The sequence below is a fragment of the Myxine glutinosa genome, chromosome 7, assembly GCF_964187855.1.
Source record: "Myxine glutinosa chromosome 7, kmMyxGlut1.1, whole genome shotgun sequence".
Lineage (NCBI taxonomy): Eukaryota > Metazoa > Chordata > Myxini > Myxiniformes > Myxinidae > Myxine > Myxine glutinosa.
Window position 1 is genome coordinate 34,211,337 of NC_136267.1, and position 21,215 is coordinate 34,232,551.

The 21,215-nt window shown below is 40.3% G+C and overlaps 1 protein-coding gene across 1 annotated transcript; it reads left to right on the forward strand.

Annotated features, from left to right (window-relative positions):
* The first annotated feature begins 5,288 nt into the window (after positions 1-5,288).
* Positions 5,289-21,204, forward strand: LOC144893050 (uncharacterized). The gene is made up of 12 exons (XM_078782665.1): positions 5,289-5,587; positions 6,073-6,109; positions 8,354-8,475; positions 8,819-8,861; positions 8,984-9,139; positions 9,818-9,951; positions 12,037-12,225; positions 14,674-14,862; positions 15,067-15,246; positions 15,378-15,557; positions 20,749-20,853; positions 21,076-21,204. Exons 1-12 carry the CDS (start codon positions 5,486-5,488, stop codon positions 21,202-21,204), a joined length of 1,566 nt encoding a protein of 521 aa, XP_078638791.1. The 5' UTR covers positions 5,289-5,485.
* The last annotated feature ends 11 nt before the right edge of the window (positions 21,205-21,215 follow it).

Here is a 21,215-nt window from a genome sequence, read left to right on the forward strand (position 1 = left end):
CTCTGGATCTTTGGGGTCCTCGTGTATTTTCGGTCATATGGGTCTTTGGGGTATTTTGGCTCTTTGGGTAATTTTGGTCTTTGAGATCCACTGCACCCTCAGGATCTTTAAGGGTCTTTTTGGTGTTTTGGATTGACATCCCACAGACGTAAATGAAGAATCAGTTTACTCTGCACACTTTGCACGTCACGTTCAGCGAATTTCACCTCCCTACACTGTGTATTTATTGTTATTTTTAAAAAACGCCACCGTACACCGACCTTGAGGCTCGGTTTGCAAGCCACCGTCCACAAATCCGGACATATAATTGCGGCCAACGATATCCCCGAGAGAGGAGGCGGGAAAAAGGATCGTGTGGCATGCCGGGAAACTAAGCAAATCGCCATTCACGCCTCATTAGTGTCCACAGCTCATTTGTACAGGTGAATAATTTGTACAATAAGAACAAAAAATCAGAATTTACTCGCACGATTTTTAAAGGTTGAAAATTTATTTTCTTTATTGGTTCTTGAGTTTACTCTGACACTTTCTTCTCTCAGCTTTCTTTTATTTTTATCGTTCTTTCTTAAACACACACACAATTTCGCGCGTCCTCTTGCATCATCCGCATTACACGCACCTCACCTGCACCTGTACAGGGTGGCCACAAAGCCCCTATGCATAATAATTAATATAGTGTGCCCTTTGTTACTTTTGTTTTTATTTTAAAAATTGTATATAAGATCGAGGCTCGTGTAAGAGCTAACATTAATCACAAAAAACACAGACACATAAAACATATAATAAAGGGAGCAGGAGACAAGATGGGGAAGAGAGGGAAGCACAAAAGCACAACAAAAGTAGTTAAACGGTATTAGACGGCGGACACTGAAGCACTGATTGACTGGTTGGTATCCACGGTTGATTTATCGACCTGCTGCGGCACAAGAAGTTCATGCGCGGTAGCCTCAGGCCCTGTAAATTTGAGGTCAACTGATGCTACCCCTGTTAGTAGCCACGAAACCCAGGGCCGCAAAAATATAGACAGTTCTGAAGATGTTAATTACATAGGCCAAGGGATTGACCGGCTCTGAAATGACTGGTAACCATGGTGACAATATTTGAAAAATGACGGAATAACAGGATACCACAATAATTATAATGGGAACTAGAACGCCACTAAGTAGAGCGCATACTCCCGCTGTGGGTTTAGTTGGAATAATACGTTTTGTTTAACATCCCTTCTCCCCAAAACAATAAATGAAAAAGAAAGTAGGCCCTAACTGTCAGAGAATTTATTTTGATATATCTCGGAATTGGAGGAGAAAAACATCATTTAAGAATAAGAATAAAAGATTTAATGCAGTAAAACAGAAAAATCTTTCCCAAAAAAATTCCTTGATCCGGAATAATATCCTGAGCTTCACCAAAAACTAATGATCAATTCTTCCTTATCCCAAGGGCAATCATCCCACCAACTTTCATCCAAATCCGTTCAGAACTTTTCCAGATATCTTGTTCACAAACACACGAACACATGAACATACGAACACACACACGGACTCCCTTGCGGGAGTAATAAACCTGAAAATCGCAGAGCCAGAACGAGAATTATTTATTTGGTCTGGGAAGCCCATGCGAGGTTTCTTCTTCTTCAGCCTCTCACAACCCTGGGTGAATATGCGATCTTTTAAAAAAAAGTTCGAATTTTGCCAAATCTGTTTTATTCGTTTGTTAATATACCTCAGCCATTGACAAATCTGGAATTATAATTTTATTTGAGGTTCAAATTAACCCGGGAGATTGTGTCAAACGATGCCTGCAAGTCTGTACATGTGATAAATAATTAATCCGCCACAGTCGAAGACTCTTCTTCTTCACACAATAACAACTTCTAGCTTCCAGACCATACATCCAATGATCTTCAAATTTTGCACACTTGTTACTCTTCATGACTTCTACTACAGTATGAAGTTTCACAGCGATCAATGATCGTTTGCAATGCAATCAATGAACCGTTTCACGGTTCAAGAGATATAAATGTTTTTATTATTTGCGTTTAATTAACGATGTCTGCCAAACCACGTGACCTATCGCAAATTCCAAAAGGACATTTTAGTAGACTGATATGCTGAACAGATCTGTGAAGTTTCCCCTCGATTGGATCACAAATGAGGGAGGAGCTAGGTTTTAAATGTTTGTGCTTAAAAACGTTATATAACTCTGAAACCATGTGATGCATGACGTCATGCTCGTTGACTTTTTTGTTCGTCATGGGTATGCGATTCTGCCTGCAAAGTTTGGCCTCGATCTGTTCAGGCGTTTTGGAGAAAATTGGATTTTAGTGTTTTTCACTCAAAACAATATGGCGGCCGAACCACATGGCCTGTGACGTCATAATTACCATAAAAATATTGTACAGACCGAGTCCCTCCTATGGTGAAAATTTGCTCTCAATCGCTCCAATTATTGCAGAGAAAATGGTTTTTAAAGGAAAACAGAAAAAAAAATTCCCAAAGAAAATTCCTGGATCCGGAATAACATCCTGAGCTTCACCAAAAACTAATCAATTCTTCCTTATCCCAAGGGAAATCATCCCACCAACTTTCATCCAAATCCGTTCAGAACTTTTCCAGATATCTTGTTCACAAACACACAAACACAGACACGCACACACACACACGGACGGACACGATCGGATGCATTACTCCCTGGCGGGCGTAAATATATGGAAACAAATGACGAGGGCTCATCATCAATGGGTTAACGAACATACTCGAAATTAAATTCCATTTCAATTCGACTATTAGAAGCGACAGCCATCAGAACCCTTAATTGTGAAGTCACCAATGGGCGTGACTGCATGAGTGTGTGACGTCACAGAGCGACAGTTATTTATCGCATTTGAAACATTGCTTCAAGATGGTGAGGACGTGTTTCTTCCTCGTTGCCTTGCTTTTCTGTTTCACACTCTACTTCAACCTCGGTTACCTGCTAGTACTTCAACAGGTGAGCTTTGAACGAGTGGGAAGATTTACGTGTACGTTTTAACGTGTTTAGAAGTGTGGTTTGAGAATCGAAGCTTCCAAGTGGATGGTGACATGCACAGCTAGCTGCTCGTTCCCACCTCGCTGGAGCTGAGTTTTCTGAACCGAATGGTCCTGTTTGTGTGTGTGTGTGTCAATGTGTGTGACGTTGGTTGTTATCTCCACATGCGGGTTTCAGAGGTTGAACGGATTCCTGCCAGGTCTCGATATATCCACCTTTGTGTGTGTGTGTGCCATGTTTTTTGTGGAGTTTTACTTGAGCGTTCTGATGTGGAATGTGATACAACAGAATGATCGTTATGACCTCCTGAGTTGATTAGGCTTTCAATGTTTTTAACACACATCATGTTCAGGTGTATAGAGAGCAGCTTAATAGGTCCTTCCATGGCATGTCATTCAAAATAAACAACAAAAAGAATCATAACATTGTAACAAAGTATATAATAATAATTAATACTAATAATATTAACAACAATAATAAGAGTAACATCATTTGGCAATAATAATAACGAACGTACAATCCTCCCAGCCCTGCCAAAGCTCATGATTCGTAAAATTTAGCAGAAATGCGTACATAATATATAGACAGTCCTGAAGACATTCATTACATCGGCAGAGGGATAGACCGGCTCTGAAATGACTGGTAACCATGGTGACAATAATTTTAAAATGACGGAATAACACGATAACACAATAATTATAATGGGAAATATACGGAAACAAATGACGAGCACTCATCATCAATGGGTTAACGAACATACTCGACATTAAATTCCATTTTTTTTTTTGTTTGTTTTTGTATACAGAGTCGAGGCTCGTGAAAGAGCTAACATTTATCAAACAAACAAATCAAACAAACAAGCAAACAAAGTATATAAAAAGGGGAGTGGTCGACAAGATGGGGAGAGAAGGGGAGGAGGCACACAAACACAACATTTGAGAGCAGGGACATCGGGAGATGTGTGGGAGGGAGAGGGATTGGGGGGAGGCAGGATAGGTATAAAACGAAAGGACACCAAAAACTTCCAGGAAAGAAGTTGGTATTTCAAAAAAGTGGATTTGGGGTGAAATTCGACTTCAATTCGACTATTAGAACCGACAGCCAACAGAATCCTTCATTGTGAAGTCATCAATGGGCGTGACTGCATGAGTGTGTGACGTCACAGAGCGACAGTTATTTATCGCATTTGAAACATTGCTTCAAGATGGCGAGGACGTGTTTCTTTCTCGTTGCTTTGATTTGTTGTTTCATGCTCTACTTCAACCTCGGTTACCTGCTAGGACTTCAACAGGTGAGCCTTAAACGAGTGAGAAGATTTACGTGTACGTTTTACCTGGTTTAAAGGTGCGGTTTGAAAACCTTCCATGTGGATGGTAAAATGTGCAAGTGCTCGTTTCCACCTCGCTGGAGCTGAGTTTTTCGAACCGACTTCGTCGTGTGTGTGTGTGTGTGTGTGTGTGTGTGTGTGTGTGTGTGTGTGTGTGTGTGTCCGATTTCACCACCAATTGGTCCAAATAAGTTTTCCTGATCCAAAATGTTTTTTGCTTCCATCTCTCTCATATAGAAGCTGCCAGGATATTTCGGATACATCTCCGAGAGTCTGGTAAACCTCGTTACGTTTCAGGTATGACGTCAAACAACACTCCATCAATATGTGACAAATTTTCCGTGTAAGCAACAGTACACAAGTGTTTTATAAGAGGAGGTAAAATTCAAAGAGCAGAGATAAAGGACACCAGCAGGAACCTTACAAACAGGTAGGGAAGTGGGAAAGGCAGGTGAGTCGGCTGTGGAATAACTTTGTATCTCCTGAGTCGATATCTCTTCCACCGCACACTTCCACAACATAATAACATTGTCCAGACAGAGCTTATGACGTGGTGTTTTAAAACCTTGTGGTCTCCACACATCATTCGCCACAAACATAAACAATCTCGTCAAGTACAATCGTCCCAATGTTGTTCTTCTGAGTGACCACATGTGCATCAGAAAGAGCTGATGGACAATTTGTATCGAGCTCTGAGTTTACATCGTACACATTTCCGGGTGGTACTTTCCCTTCGACAATAAAACACAATTCAGGAAATTCACTTTGACTGATACAAGATGTTTTGTTTATCTCTGTCTGTCGTACAGGAGCCTCCAGGTCTTTCTGACCATCTTTGGGAAAGATTCTTCAACTATGTTCCCTTCTTGAAGATAAGATGGTTTCGAGAGGGGGGGGGGGGGCATTGGGATTCCCATGTTTGTATGACATTATAACCGTGTGTAGCTTTTCTTGGTTACTTGATGCAGCTTTCTTCGCTGGAAGAGCATGGGACTTGATTTATTTGATAATCCTAGCCACCTGGGGTAATTGGTTAGGTGAGAGCGGATTGGTTATACCCTCCAATTGTGGGTGAGAGACGTGATTGCGTCTTGTTATTTATTTGCATGTTCACTGGGATTAGCAGTGCAGATGGTACATCAAGATATTTTGTTTGTGTCTGTCCTCCAGAAACCTCAAAGTTTTTCCGACCATCCCTTGAAAAGACTCTTCAACCTTGTTCCTTTCTTGAAGGTAAGATGGCATGGATGACTCCAGGTACGTGATATAAAATACCATATTGGGATGAAGGTTAAAATTTATATATAACATTAAACCGGTAAACCAGTTCAGTTGCAGTTTGTAATAAAACACAGAACCACCGCTGCCTGATACAGTACCAGCTGCTACACCGCTAACTGTAGCAACAATCAGCCTAGACGCCTTCAGAAAGCTTTTATTTGGCAAATCAGGAGCCCACCTCTTGAGGAAATGGATCAATCCAGGGACATATTTCTGGCTCACTGGTTGTCATCAGCATGGAGTGGATACCCCTTGGGCTGAGGAGATTGGCTGGTAGACCATCCTGTGGTGTGTGTGCACGTCTGTGTGCATGAGTGCATCTGTGTGCGCTTGTTGTGTGAGAGAGTACAACTTTGACTCGAGGACTCAAACTCGAAGAAGAAGATGAGTGAAAACCTATCCTTTTTGACATTGTTGCTCTTTCTATTCTAACGCAGCCCCGGAAAACAAACTGGATATCAAAACTCTCTCAGGGTAAGTCATTATGTTCATTTTCATCTTTGTTCTATTTGCCATACATGATGAGATTGCAGATTGAATCGAATTCACACGCATTGAACAGAACACCACAAATGTAAGTATGTTTATTCACTTCTTTTTTTTGTATACAAGATCGAGGCTCGTGAAAGAGCTTACACTTGAACAAGCATGTGGTAAGATGAACCGATTGGAGCAGAAGAAGAGCAGCAGACATTTGCAGTGAAGTTCGTCATAACCAAGTCTCGAAGAGAAGATACTCCATTGACTGAGATCCGGGTCGGGAAATTGACAGATTGTGCCAGTCCCCGTTGGTCGCAGAAGTCCTTTGCTGAAGAGCCATGACTGGTGAGAGAGGTACCCACACCCAGCCAACTGGCATGGTGACAGTTGAAATCACCACATATGAGGAAGAGACGGTTGGGATGAGTGGATAGAAGTTGGTCCATGTTGTCAGACAGCGAGATGTAGATGGAGTCATCACTGTTTGGTGGACGGTACAACACACACATGAAAAAAAGGTGGGAGCGAAGGGGATGCCGTAGCCAGAGGTACTCCTGGGGGTGAGATGGAGAGAGGGCAGTGCAGGGCGAGTGAGGAAGAGAGTTTTTGATAAAGATAGCAACCACACCACCAAGACGAGGCTCAGGTCTATCATACCGGAGGAGGGAGTAACCAGGGAGAGATATTAAGGAATCAGAGACATCTTGAAGGAGGAAAGTTTCTGTTAAGCAGATCAAGTCTGGTTTGTCAGAAGCAACCTGAATGGAGAGATCAATCAAGTTTGAGCGAAGGCCCCAGATGTTTGAGGTCCATACCGTTAATGAAGAGGAAGGGGGAGCATCGGATACAGGACAGGGGAGGGGGGGGGGGGGGTCGGGTAAGATGTGGAAGAGGAGGAGGAGGTAGGGAGAGCTGTTGAAGGTGTGTCAGAGATTTCAGAATAGTTCGGAGGAAGGGAAGGATGAGGAGGACAAGGGGTTTGATGGTGATTGGGTGAGGCACAGCGAGGTGTTGTTTGAGGGGGGGGGGGGCAGAGAGAGGAAGAAGGTTGGAGGAGATGGAGGTTGACAGTTGGAAGGGAGAGGAAGCAGGGAGGACGCTTTGAGGAGGAGGGGGGAGAAGGGAGAATTGGAGAAAAAAAAGTCGGGTGGGAGATTTGAAGGGGAGAGGGGAGTTTTTAAGGAGAGGGGTGAAGGTGTAATTTAGGAGGAGCGAGGTGAGGGGGGAGTTTGGGAGGGGATGGTGAGGGGGGAGTTTAGGAGAGGTGGGGTGAGGGGGATGTTTAGGAGGGGAGGGGCGAGGGTGGAGTTTATGAGGGGAGGGATGAGTTTGGATTTTAGAAAGTGTTGGACAATTATAAATGGAAAACGAACATTTATTGCAAAATTAGTTTCTTGTGATTTTCAAGTCAGAGATCCTTTTGAAAACGTTGGAAGAACGAACGAACACGAACAAAGAAGGAAATAAATAATGTATATATATGTATTTTTTTAATTAAGATTTTAAACAAAGGGTAAGATGTTCGGGGGAAGTATGGGGTGAAAAGAAGACTCGGAAAAACTGTGAGAGAACGAAAATAAATGGACCACAATCGACCGCTGAGAGAAGACAACAAGGCCTCAAGGCAGTAAACTTGAAAGACCAGGCCTCAAAATCGCGGCAGGAAATAACCGACGATTTTATACAGGTGTGCATGATTTACACCAAGATCTTCCTAGAGACACACAGTAGGTACACACACCGTGACATAAAAATACAGTTTTGACAAAAATACAAACGGGAACAATTACTTAACTTTGATAGCATGGAGAGCGTGGAGATCTTCGAAAAAACACAACTTCGCCTGCAAAACCGGAAGCGGAAGTTCCCTTCTTCAGGCAAATTTCAGGTAAATTACCTTTTCTTCAGGTAAAACTTCGGGTAAATTACCTTGTCTAGTTTTGATCATTTATAACTTATCTCCTATTATTTGAAGCACAATGAAACCAAGAAACCACTTTCTCTGGGTTAATCTGCTGGTGGTCTTTATCTGAACTCCTCGCTCATGTTGCCAAGGAAGATAGGTGTTCAGGTCCCTCGTGCGATGGAATTGTTCATTGTCTACCAATGTCTTTGTAATTCACATTCAAGTACACAGATGTTTATATCAATATCCTTGTCCCCTAATTGATGTATGTATCTTTGAATCAATGAAAGTTGAAATAAGCCTTTTAACACTCTCTTTGCTCTTGTTTACAGGACTAACATCTTCCTGGAGCGAGTACTTCAACCGAGCCGCCACTCAACACTGGCAGATGGGAATGATGATGAATTACCAAAAATTTATTACACTTGTCGTGTTCCTCAGCCTCATCATCGAGGTATAAAAGTGATATAAGCTCATGGGCTTTGGTTAACAATCTCGTTGACAGACCATTTCAGAGTTTATTTTGGGTGAAAAAGTTCAAGTGATAAAATGCAGTCCCAAACGGAATTACACCTCAGATTGAACAAGTGATGCTAAACAGCAGGAGGTCATATACCCAAGGATCCATCGCTACTTGGTGGAGGAGTAGACCGTGGGGTTTGTGATTAGTCTCAGTCAAGATTGAGAAATGTCAGGTTTTAAATTTTAAAATATCCCAAAACAACAACCCAACAAAAATATGCCAAGACACAAGGTCCTCTCTTAATGTGTATTGTTTGCTGCTCTTTGTGTTACAGATCATAAATGGCTTCCAGAATCACCGACATCGCAACAAATGCTGTAAGTTCAAGCTTCTGGAATTGAGATTGGGGACATTTTACGAAAGTACACTAATAATAAAATTAAATTAACTTGAGGAATTGCCACTCCATCTGGTAATGATTTTGTTAACTCATTCACAGCCTGCACGGGAAAAAACTACACGAAGAGCAGAAGCACCGGGAGACGGAATGATGGGATCCCGGAAGTGGATGCTCTTATGGTGATCATGGAATCACAGCAGCATCACACATCGCGACCACCAGCTCTTCAGAATCAGACGGCCATGCTACAGAGAGGTGATGGTTTATCCACAGTGATGCAGAGCGGCTTCAGATCATATGGCATCAGATCAGAGGCCCGAGAGAATGTGTCTCTTGTGTCTCATGGAATGGAGAATGGAAATTTAGAGTTTTGTACAATCCTCAATTTGATGTCCATTTGGTTCACGACAAACAATCAGCAAGTGATCATCACTGTTCATGCATCCCGACATGTAAACACCCGATGGTGTATGATTGAATCGGATTCAGTCGGAATCGGAATACCCAACCAACTAGGAATACCTGTACAGTGTGAACTTGGCCAGTCAGCCTGTAAGAATGCACTGGGATCACCTGTATCAACTAAATACATCCTGACATCTAAAAGTTCCTCCCCAGTCCTTGAGCAACAGGGATGGTCTGATATTACTCACCATCTGGTATCACTAGTATCAGATAATGTAACTGAACAAGGCAACACTCATTTTGCAATAAATGTTCGTTTTCCACTAACCGTCCAACACTTTCTACAATCCAAACTCCACCCTCCCCTCCCAATTTCCCCTCTCCTCCAAACTCACCCCTCCCCTCCTAATCTCCAAACTCACCCCTCCCCTCCCAATCTCCCCCATATCTGAACTTAGTGATATTCTGTCCATTGATCTTTTTCTGTCACAATATCTGTTTCATGTTCATTTTTCCTCTTCTTTCCAGGATCTTCTCTCTGTCATGGTGAAGATGATGAGAGTTCTTCCGGTGATGAGAGTACTTCCGGTGATGAGACTACTTCCATTGATGGTAGTTATTGCAGACCTGATCTTGGAGAGTACGAGGTACAGCAGGTGGTGGTAAGCAAGACATTCAATTTCCTTTTTGTGCCTCTGTTACCGAAGTCGCCGGAGGCATTATGTTTTCAGGTTGTCCGTCCGTCCGTCCGTGATAGGTTTTCATTACCGCGATAACTTGAGAACTGCTGAAGGGATCTTAGTCAAACTTGGTGCAGGTATGTATAATGAGGTAAAGATTAACTGATTAGATTTTGGGGTCACGAGGTGAAAGGTCAGAGGTCATGTTTGGAAAATTCCTGTTACCGCAATAACTTGTGAACCAGTGATGTGATCTGCCCAAAGTTGATACAAGGATGTATTATGATGCTGAGATTAAATTATTTGATTTTGGCGTCAAGAGGTTAAAGGGTCAAAAGGTATCTGTGATAGGTCTACAACTTGAGAATGACTGAAGCGATCTAATTCAAACTTGGCACAGGTATGTATAATGATGTAAAGATGAACTGATTAGATTTTCTGGTCAAGAGGTCAAAGGTCACAGGTCATGTTAAGTAAAAAATTATGTTGCTGCGCCAACTCCTGAACCAGTAATGGGATTTTGAACACACTTGGTGTTAGTGTTTATGATACAAACATGAACTGATTGGATTGTGGCATCAACAAATTAAAGTTCAGAGGTCACGCCAGGTAAAAATGTGATAACTTGAGAACAGCTGATGGGATTTAAATCAAACTTGGTGCAGGTATTATAATGATGTAAACATGAACTGATTACATTTTGGGGGGGAAGAGGTCAGAGGTCCTGTTTCGGAAAAAATCTTTTGCTGTTCTAACTTGTGAACCGGCATTGGGATTTTGCCCAAACCTGGTACAAGTATATATTATGATGCAAAGATGAACTTCTTATATTTTGGCATCAAATGTGAGAATTGAGGTGATTTGGTGATTTTAGTGAGGTCAGAGGTCATGTCAGGTAAAATGTGATAACTTGAGAACAGCTGATGGGATTTAAATCAAACTTGGTGCAGGTATTATTATGATGTAAACATGAACTGATTCAATTTGGGGTGAAGAGGTCAGAGGTGCTGTTTCGGAAAATATCTGTTGGTGTTCTAACTTGTGAACCGGCAATGGGATTTTGCCCAAACTTGGTACAAGTATATATTATGATGCAAAGATGAACTTCTTATATTTTGGCATCAAATGTGAGAATTGAGGTGATTTTGTGATTTTAGTGAGGTCAGAGGTCATTGTCAGGTAAAATGTGATTCTTGAGATCTTCTGAATGGATTTAAATCAAACTTGGTACAAGTTTCAAGTTCACAAACGTACAGTCATTCTGTCGACGATTTTGCGATTTCCCAATTTTGTACTTTGTGATGTATTATGGTGTTTCTATCAGTCTTGTAAGTTCTGAAAACGTTCGAGAATAAAAGTTCAGTCTTATCAAGTGATGTACGTGTGAGTTGAGGCGACGCAAGTCGGGTGGTGCTATAATTACGTGATGACATAATTGGTGGTATTACTCCATTTATTTATTATTCCAATTATTTCTTCCTTTTTAGTTCCCATGAGATATCTTAGTCGTTGATGTGAGCTGTCTAGCCTGGGTTTGAATCCCAACCCAGCTATAAACTGTCATTCCGGTGTTTCATAGGCCCTGTGATTCATCAATGTGTGTGTCGTCCTTCGGATGGACGTTAAACTGGTCATCCGTATGCCGGAATTAGTTGGTGGACATTAAAGATCCCACGATGTACTTCACAAAGAGGAGGCAAACTATCGCTGGCAACCTGAACACATTTCAAATTCCTGCCCCAACTTCGTACGCTGAGCTGGAGTGGTGACCTGACCAGCATTGTGGCCAAATATCTGCTCTGCCTAGACTAGGAGTTTCAATAAAAGGAAGAAGAGGAGATGCAAGGAGTAAAGGAAGAAGAGAATCAGGGAAAGGAAGAAAAAGATGCATTGCTAGCGAAACGAGAGGTGCAGAAGGGACAGAAAAAGGAACACCAATTAGAGCTGGAATCCACTAATTACCACTAATTACCAACCAATTATAATTATCGTTGCTTGTATGTGTGAATTATTATCTTCATTATGCTATTTCTGTCTCTTCGTGAGCGCAATGTTTCGACCACACAGGTCGAGGTTCTTTCAGAACGCTTGATCATGCAAGATGATCAATTCGATGAGATCACCGTGAAAAACAACAAACTTTCGGCGGATCTCAAAAAAGTTTCCAGCACCTTGTCGGAAGTGGAACTTCAGCTCGAGGAGCAGCAACAACAACATGAGGAACAGCAACAGAAGAACGTTGAGAGCTGCCAAAAGGTAAATAACCGTTATCAAACATGTGGGACTACAGATGGCCAAGGTGGTGAACATCATGCTCACCTGCACATGTTCTGATGAGTTTTAACACCTTGCACGGTTCATGCTGCTCTTGAGACTTTCACAAATGGAAGACTGTTGATTGAGATTTGTGAAACTAGTCCACCTGCTAACTACAGGAGAGCCAGGAAGGGTCATTCCTCTTTGGGGTATTTCGATTACAGTCGATCTATGGTCGGGTCTCAAGAACATTGGGTGTGTGTTCATTTACCAAGCTTCTTGTGGAGAGATCGTCAAGTGGTTTAAGCATTTGAGCAAGCACTCCATTCAAAACCGTGAAGGAACGGCTGGCTTGGCAAGCGCGAGCTAGCTGCTTGGTAAAGGAGCACAGCCCGAGCTTGTCCCTTTCAGTTTCGCGTTAAACAGAAGGAGCTTGTTTCAAAAGTTCACTACGAAAAACGCCACGTTAGCGCCAGGAAAGGCCATGTTATTAACCCAACATTTGTGGGTTATTTAGAGTACAGTAGATCTTCGCTCAGTTCTGTAAGTAAACCTTACTTCACGGATGTTGGGATTCCTCCAAATTTCTTAATTTAGTGTTTTAAAGAGCATTAGCGACTGTTTAAAAAGTTAATCACACGTGTTTGTAGTTCATAATAGCCGGCGAAGCCGGTGTTGTCAATAAACGCGTACGTATTATGTCGAAAACCTGATTATGCCTTGGCTTGAGAATTCCGAAGCGCAATGGAGGCCGCCATCTTGCGGATGCGGAAGTATGCATAACAAATTGAAAACGTTCAATAGGAATTTCTTTCACCCGTCATTGTTTGATTCACAATCTTATGCATCTCTAATTTATTATTAAAATACTTTAAGACCAACCTCGGCCCACACGGGCCTGGTTATCTTCAACGAAACGCGTCACCAAACACCGGACCCAATGAGAGTCGAGCATTTGAAAAAATATTTCTAAAACCAAATCACGCACTGGAGGCCGCCATTGACCGGATGCGGAAGTTTGCATAAACCAATTGCGAAAAAGTTCAATATGAGTTTGTTTCACCCGTCTTTCTTTGATTCACCATCTCATGAACCTCTAATTTGTAATTAAAATACGTTAAGACCAACCTCGTTATCTTCACCGAAAATCGTCACCAAACACCAAAACCAATGAGATTCGAGCATTTGAAAAAGAAAAATTTCAAAGCTTATTACGTGTTTCGGAGGGTGAAATCGGCATCCAATATTCTAAAATTGACGAAGAATTATATTTTAGAAATCTCGTGGTCGTCGGGGATAGTTTTTCACCGCCAGAAATATGGTATAAGCGGTTTACATATTTAGTTTAGAAATACGGATAGTTTTTCACGGCCAGAAATACGGTATAAGCGTTTACATATTTAGTTTAGAAATACGGATAGTTTGTCACGGCCGGAAAAATCCGAAGTTGAGACGGAATTCACCGAATTCATCACTGCAAGCTAACTTCTTCTGGTGGAGGAAGCCGCAGTGCCCGGAGAGAACCAGTCCTGACAGCGACTGAAGTTAGAAGACTACACACATACTGTGAAAACGTATGTTAAGCCCAGTTAAAATTTCTTAAAATAGGCCTTAAGCTAGCACATCGTATAGTTACTTCCTTAAGCTTCTTGTGACATTTATTGTATGCAGGTATTGGGGAGGACTGTCTGCTCTTCTCTTTTACCAAGTCATACCAGGTACGGTACCTACACCGACCTACTATCAACTACCTAACCTACTGATGCCATAGTGATGGGTAAAATAGTGGCAAGAGGCTTTGGCTTCGCCAGCTCATTGCGGCTTTGCAGTCGGTACTAGTATTTTTACTTCCAGTAGAAGCTGTTGATCACACAGAAACGCCATTATAGCAATAAGATATTTATACACGTTATCACTGCAGGAAAAACACCTTGGGGAAGTCGGACATTATTAGTATGAATATTATTTTGTATTAGCATCAATAATATGCGATTATCATTAATTTTGTTATTAAAAGCGTCTTTGGAAAAACGCCACGATAAATCTTCTTTGGAAAAACGCCACGATAAAGCTAATTTAACATTTATATACACCTCAACGTTCAACCCCATTGACGGCAATGGCGGGGAAACTCGCCCAGGGGGAGAAAACCCCCTTGGGGAGCGGGGCAAATGAATGTGCTACAACCTTCATTGTGCAACCCTTCGTCATCCTGTCAGGTTTGGTTGAGATTGGTCTTGGATAAGTAACGACAGAATGTGTTGGCGTCAAAAATTCATCAGATCAGACACGAAATGGCGTATTTAGTGTGATTCCATGTGAACTTTGCACTGAAACCAGAATTGATCCCACTTTAGACTTGAGAAGACACCTCCATAAAGTATTGATTATGTGTAGATCAGAAAACAGTAACTTTAACTGTTGATTACACTGTCATGTACCACACAGGTCGAGGTTCTTTCACAACGCTCGATCATGCAAGATGATCAATTCGATGAGATCACCGTGAAAAACAACGAACTTTCGGCGGATCTCACGAAAGTTTCCAGCACCTTGTCGGAAGTGGAACTTCAGCTCGAGGAGCAGCAACAACAACATGAGGAGCAGCAACAGAAGAACGTTGAGAGCTGCCAACAGGTAAAGAACCGTTATCCAACATGTTGGATTACAGATGGCCAAGGTGGTGAACATCATGCTCACCTGCACATGTTCTGATGAGTTTTAACACCTTGTAGGATTCATGCTCCTCATGAGACTTTCACAAGTGGAAGACTGTTGATTGAAAGTAGAACAGAAAACAAACTTTCCTGTCAATGACACCATCATGTTTCTGTCGCACAGGTCGACCTGCTACCTGAGCTGTTGAAAGCAAATGAGCATAAACACCATGGGCTCGCTGTCCAATTTGAAGGACTTTCAGGGCATCAATCACACCTGAGCAGCAGGTTTGCTGCATTGGAACAGCAGCAGCAAGAACAGCGAGAGAGGCAGGAGCACCAGGATGTTGATTACCATCAACAGGTGAGCAACCGTTATCAAACAATGTGGGACTTGCTCTGCAATGTGTAACTGGTGAACACAAAAGAGCAGATACCAAAGAGTTGAAGATAATGTTTCCCTTGATGTGTCTTATGTGTTTTAATCACTTGCAGGTGACGCAGCTGGAGACGGATTTGGAGGATCGAGACAACCGCTGGAGAGACGTGGCCGTTAAAAACCACAACGCCATGAAAGCGATGTACGAGCTGTTCAAGTGGATGGAGAAATTGAAAGAGAAGGAACAGGTGTGCCGAAAGAACCAGCAGCAGGTGTATCGATCACAGCCAAATAAGGTACCGCAGCACAATCTCAAGAAGCCAACACAAATACTACAGTTAACCCATGAAGTGCTCCATTTACTGCTCGTTCGGCCATAAATGCTTTTTGTTAACGGCTTTTCTCCACCAATTAGAAGCAAGATTTCCATAAGTTACCTGGGAATTACACATTGTAAGAAAAGTCATGATTCGTTCTTTTGGTTGACGTCAGTTTAAACTCATTTACCGGAGGATAGTGGCCCAACGCTCTTTATGGGTTGACAATGCTTATGGGTTGACAATGTTTATGATAACAGTTTATGGGGTAACTTTAAAGGTTAAAAACAACATTGTTGGGCAGTCATCAAAACACGGAAACCAACTCGCATTTCTGAACATTCGAATCATTTTCCAATCCGGTTTTACTTTGGAACACGATATTTACTGGTGAAGAACTCGTCCTCAGGTTCGGGTTAATTCCGTCGAAAATGGCGTATTTTAGTCTAACTTGTAATATCGACTTTCACCACCAGGAGGCGCGACACGATAAACATTTACATAGAGAGAATTGGTGTACACGTCCACCCTGAACCCTGGGGACTGAATTGTTTTTACCCTCTAAAACTTTCCTGTGCACACCCTTCATACAACCAAAAGTTTTCAACTCATTCTGTCCAGTGGTTCAGGAGTGCATGGATGTCAAACAAACACACAAACAAGTACAGATACATTCAAAGTACAGCGACCCAATGCCAAATAATTAAATATCCTACAGCGCGGCATGTCCGGGTGCCTATGGCGCCCGACAATACCGCAGTGCAGCTCATAGAGACTGCATTGGGAGGGAGAGGTGTACGCTAATTGATTGATTAATTGTATAATTAAAATCAATAAAAGATTATCACAAAATATTTTCTTAATAAATTGGCTAATAGCATAACTAAACCACTAGTGCTTCATCCAAAGATGTTTCTTTTAGAAATGTAATTAAATATGTCATCAATAAAAAATTAAATAATTGATTGATTAATCAATAAATAATTAATCGATTAAATGATTAATCAATAAATCAAATATATCCTTGATAGCCACATCACTTGGTCGCTGTCATGTCCAAATATTAGCTACCCAGCTCAAAAGGTGCCTGAGATATTGGCCAAATGAGAAAGAAAATAAATAAATGATGAATAATGAAAATAAATAAATAATAATCATTAAAAAATTAAATTATCAATCATTTTGGTCACAGAACACATAAACCACCACCATTTCATCAGAATCTGTAACTGAAAAAAAAAAATTTGGGTCATTAATCAAATAATTAAATGATTAATCAATAAATCAAATATATCCTTGATAGCCACATCACTTGGTCACTCATGTCCAAATATTAGCTACCCAGCTCAAAAGGTGCCTGAGATATTGGCCAAATGAGAAAGAAAATAAATAAATGATTAATAATGAAAATAAATAAATAATAATCATTAAAAAATTAAATTATCAATCATTTCGGTCATAGAACACATAAACCACCATCATTTCATCAGAATCTGTAACTGAAAAAATAAAAATTTTGGTCATTAATCGAATAATTAAATAATTAATCGATTAATTGATTAATTAATAAATCAAAAATAGCCTTTGCAGCAAAATCACTTGGTCACTCATGTCCAAATATTAGCTTCTGAGCTCAAAAGGTACCTGAGATATTGGCAAAATGAGAAAGAAAATAAATAAATGATTAATAATGAAAATAAATGAATAAAAATCATTAAAAAATTAAATTATTAATCAATTCGGTCATAGAACACATAAACCACCACCATTTCATCAGAATTTGTAACTTAAAAAAAAAATTTTTGGTCATTAATCGAATAATTAAATAATTAATCGATTAATTGATTAATTGATTGACAAGAAAGAAAGACAAGTACAGATACATTCAAAGTACACCGCCCCCATGCCAAATAATTAAATATCCTACAGCGCGGCATTGCCGGGGCGCCTTTGGCGCCCGACAATACCGCAGTGCACCTCATCGAGGCTGCATTGGGAGGGAGAGGTGTACGCTAATTGATTGATTAATTGTAGAATTAAAATCAATAAAAGATTATCACAAATTATTTTCTTAATCAATTGGCTAATAGCATAACTAAAACATAACCTTCCGCTTTTGCCAAGGTAACCACTCGTGCTTCATCCGAAGATGTATCTTTTAGAAATTTAATTAAATAAGTCATGAATAAAAAATTAAATAATTAATTGATTCACCAATAAATAATTAATCGATTAAATGATTAATCAATAAATCAAAAATATCCTTGATAGCCACATCACTTGGTCACTGTCATGTCCAAATATTAGCTTCCCAGCTCAAAAGGTGCCTGAGATATTGGCCAAATGAGAAAGAAAATAAATAAATGATTAATAATGCAAATAAATAAATAATAATCATTTAAAAATTGCACTATCAATCAATTCGGTCACAGAACACATAAACCACCACCATTTCATCAGAATCTGTAACTGGGAAAAAAATAAAAATTGTCATTAATCAAATAATTAATCCATTAATTGATTAATTGATTAATTAATAATTTATTAATCAATAAATCAAAAATATCCTTGATAGCCACATCACTTGGTCACTCATGTCCAAATATTAGTTTTGAGCTCAAAAGGTGTCTGAGATATTGGCCAAATGAGAAAGAAGATAAATAAATGATTAATAATGAAAATAAATAAATAATAATCATAAAAAATTAAATTATAAATCAATTCGGTCAGAGAACAAGTAAACCACCACCATTTCATCAGAATCTGTAACTTTAAAAAAAAAAATTTTTTTGTCATGAATCAAATAATTAAATAATTAAAGAATTAATAAATTAATAAATAAATAATAATAATAAACAAATTAAATTATTAATCAATTCGGTCAGAGAACACATAAACCACCACCATTTCATCAGAATATGTAACTTATAAAAAAAAATTTTTTTAGTCATTAATCGAATAATTAAATAATTAACCGATTAATTGATTGATTAATTAATAAATCAAAAATAGCCTTTGCAGCCAATTCACCTGGTCATTGGCATGTCCAAATATCAGCTTCCTAACTCAAAAGGTGCCTGAGTTAATGGTCAGAAGAGAAAGGAAATTTAATTAATTAAATAAGTACTTAATTAATCGCTAATAATTAAATAACTCCTCAATTAATTGATTAATCAAAAAACAAAAAAATAATATTTTTGACAACGGACTTGCTCACTACTGTGCCGAAATTTCAGCTTCCTAGCTCAAAGGATGGCTGAGATATCGTCCGGACCAGTGTTTCCCAACCGTTTTCTGATCGAGTACCACTTGGAGGTCCCGTACCGTCGCCGCGTACCACCTGGTTTCAGAAAAACCCAATCCGCGTACCACCTGGTTCCAGAAAAATCAATTCGATAAGATATCAGGCTTATTTCAATTTAATGCGAGGGCTGCATCTGTTTCTTCTCCACCAGCTGGTCGATGCGGGGCATAACTTTGCTCACAGCACATCGGAAATCATGAAATATATCAGAAATCAGAAATAAAAAAATTATCAGGCCAAATCATTTTTTTTTAAAGGTTGTCGCGAACCACCTGGAAGGCCCTCGCGTACCACTAGTGGTACGTGTACCACAGGTTGGGAAACACTGGTCCGGACAAACAAACAAGAAAGAAAACAAGAAAACAACCAGAGTGAAAACTGAGTACTCCCTTTCAGCGTTCGTCACTGCCGAGCTCCCTTCGGTGCCCAGCAATGACGATTTGCAATGCCTGGAGATGGCATAGGAAAGGTGCGGTGTTCAACAACCAAGAAAACAAACAACCAGAGTGAAAACTGAGTACTCCCTTTCAGCGTTCGTCACTGCCGAGCTCCCTTCGGTGCCCAGCAATGACGATTTGCAATGCCTGGAGATGGCATAGGAAAGGAGCGGTGTTCAACAACCAAGAAAACAAACAACCAGAGTGAAAACTGAGTACTCCCTTTCAGCGTGCGTCACTGCCGAGCTCCCTTCGGTGCCCAGCAATGACGATTTGCAATGCCTGGAGATGGCATAGGAAAGGTGCGGTGTTCAACAACCAAGAAAACAAACAACCAGAGTGAAAACTGAGTACTCCCTTTCAGCGTGCGTCACTGCCGAGCCCCCTTCGGTGCCCGGCAATGACGTTTTGCAATGCCTGGAGATGACATAAGAAAGGTGCGGTGTACAACAAACTATAACTGCACTCAGTAGAGACATACCTCCGCAAGGTGAACAGGTCACGTTTTGTATCCCAGAGTAGACCAGAAAATCACAATACAGAATCACATTTAATCAAAATCATCCGTCCACAACTTTTTGACAAATCCGGCTTTGTAGCATTTTTGGCCCAATCTCCCGATGGTGAAGAATCGCTTAAAAATTATAGTAGCCGGATCCGGAGCTTCACCAAAATCTAATAATTTCGTCCTGCTCACGTCTCTGACAAATTTCGTCCGCATCCATCCACAAATTTTTGAGATATCTTGTTCACAAATGGACAGACGGACAGACAAACTGACAAACGGACAGACAGACAGACAGACAGACAGGGGTGAAAATATAATCTCCATCCACCTTTGGTGGCGGAGGTAACAAACACACAAACAGACAAACAAATAAACAAACAATCAAACAAACACACAAACAAACAAACACACAAACAGACAACCACACAAACAAACAGACAAACACAAACAAACAAACAAACACACAAATGGACAAACACACAAACAAACACACAAACAAACACACTAACAAACAAACACACAAACAGACAAACACACAAACAAACACCAAACACAGAAATAAACACACAAACAGACAAACAAATAAACAAACAGACAAACACACAAACAAACACCAAACACACAAACAAACAAACACACAAACAAACACACAAACAAACAAACACACAAACAGACAAACAAACACACAAACAGACAAACAAACACACAAACAGACAAACACACAAACAAACACACAAACAAAGACTTCTCCAGTGATAAATTGGATGATTGCTATTATTATGATGATTATGATGATTATTATGATTATTATTATTAATATTATCATTTTTGGAGCAGGTGTGGTGTTCACTTTACAGTATTGTCAATTTCATGTTCTTCTGCTGCTGTTTTATTTGAAAAACTCTTCATTTGTTTCCACAGGGTGCTCGCGTTGTTAAGCACGTCGTCCCAAGTGGTCTGGACCTCAAAACTTCCAACAATACCTGGAGGTCCAGCACGAAAACAGGGATGACTAGTTGTGATCAAGTGAGTTTGGTGTGTTCTATTTGAGAGGATGCTCATTTGTGTCGATTTCACGTTAAAACATCAAACTTTCCTTTCTTCTCTCATTTATTATGATGATTATTATGATTATTATTATTAATATTATCATTTTTGGAGCAGGTGCGGTGTCCACTTTACAGTATTGTCAATTTCATGTTTTTCTGCTGCTGTTTTATTTGAAAAACTCTTCATTTGTTTCCACAGGGTGCTCGCGTTGTTAAGTACGTCATCCCAAGTGGTCTGGACCTCAAAACTTCCAACAATGCCTGGAGGCCCAGCATGAAAACAGGGATGACAAGTTGTGATCAAGTGAGTTTGGTGTGTTCTATTTGAGAGGATGCTCA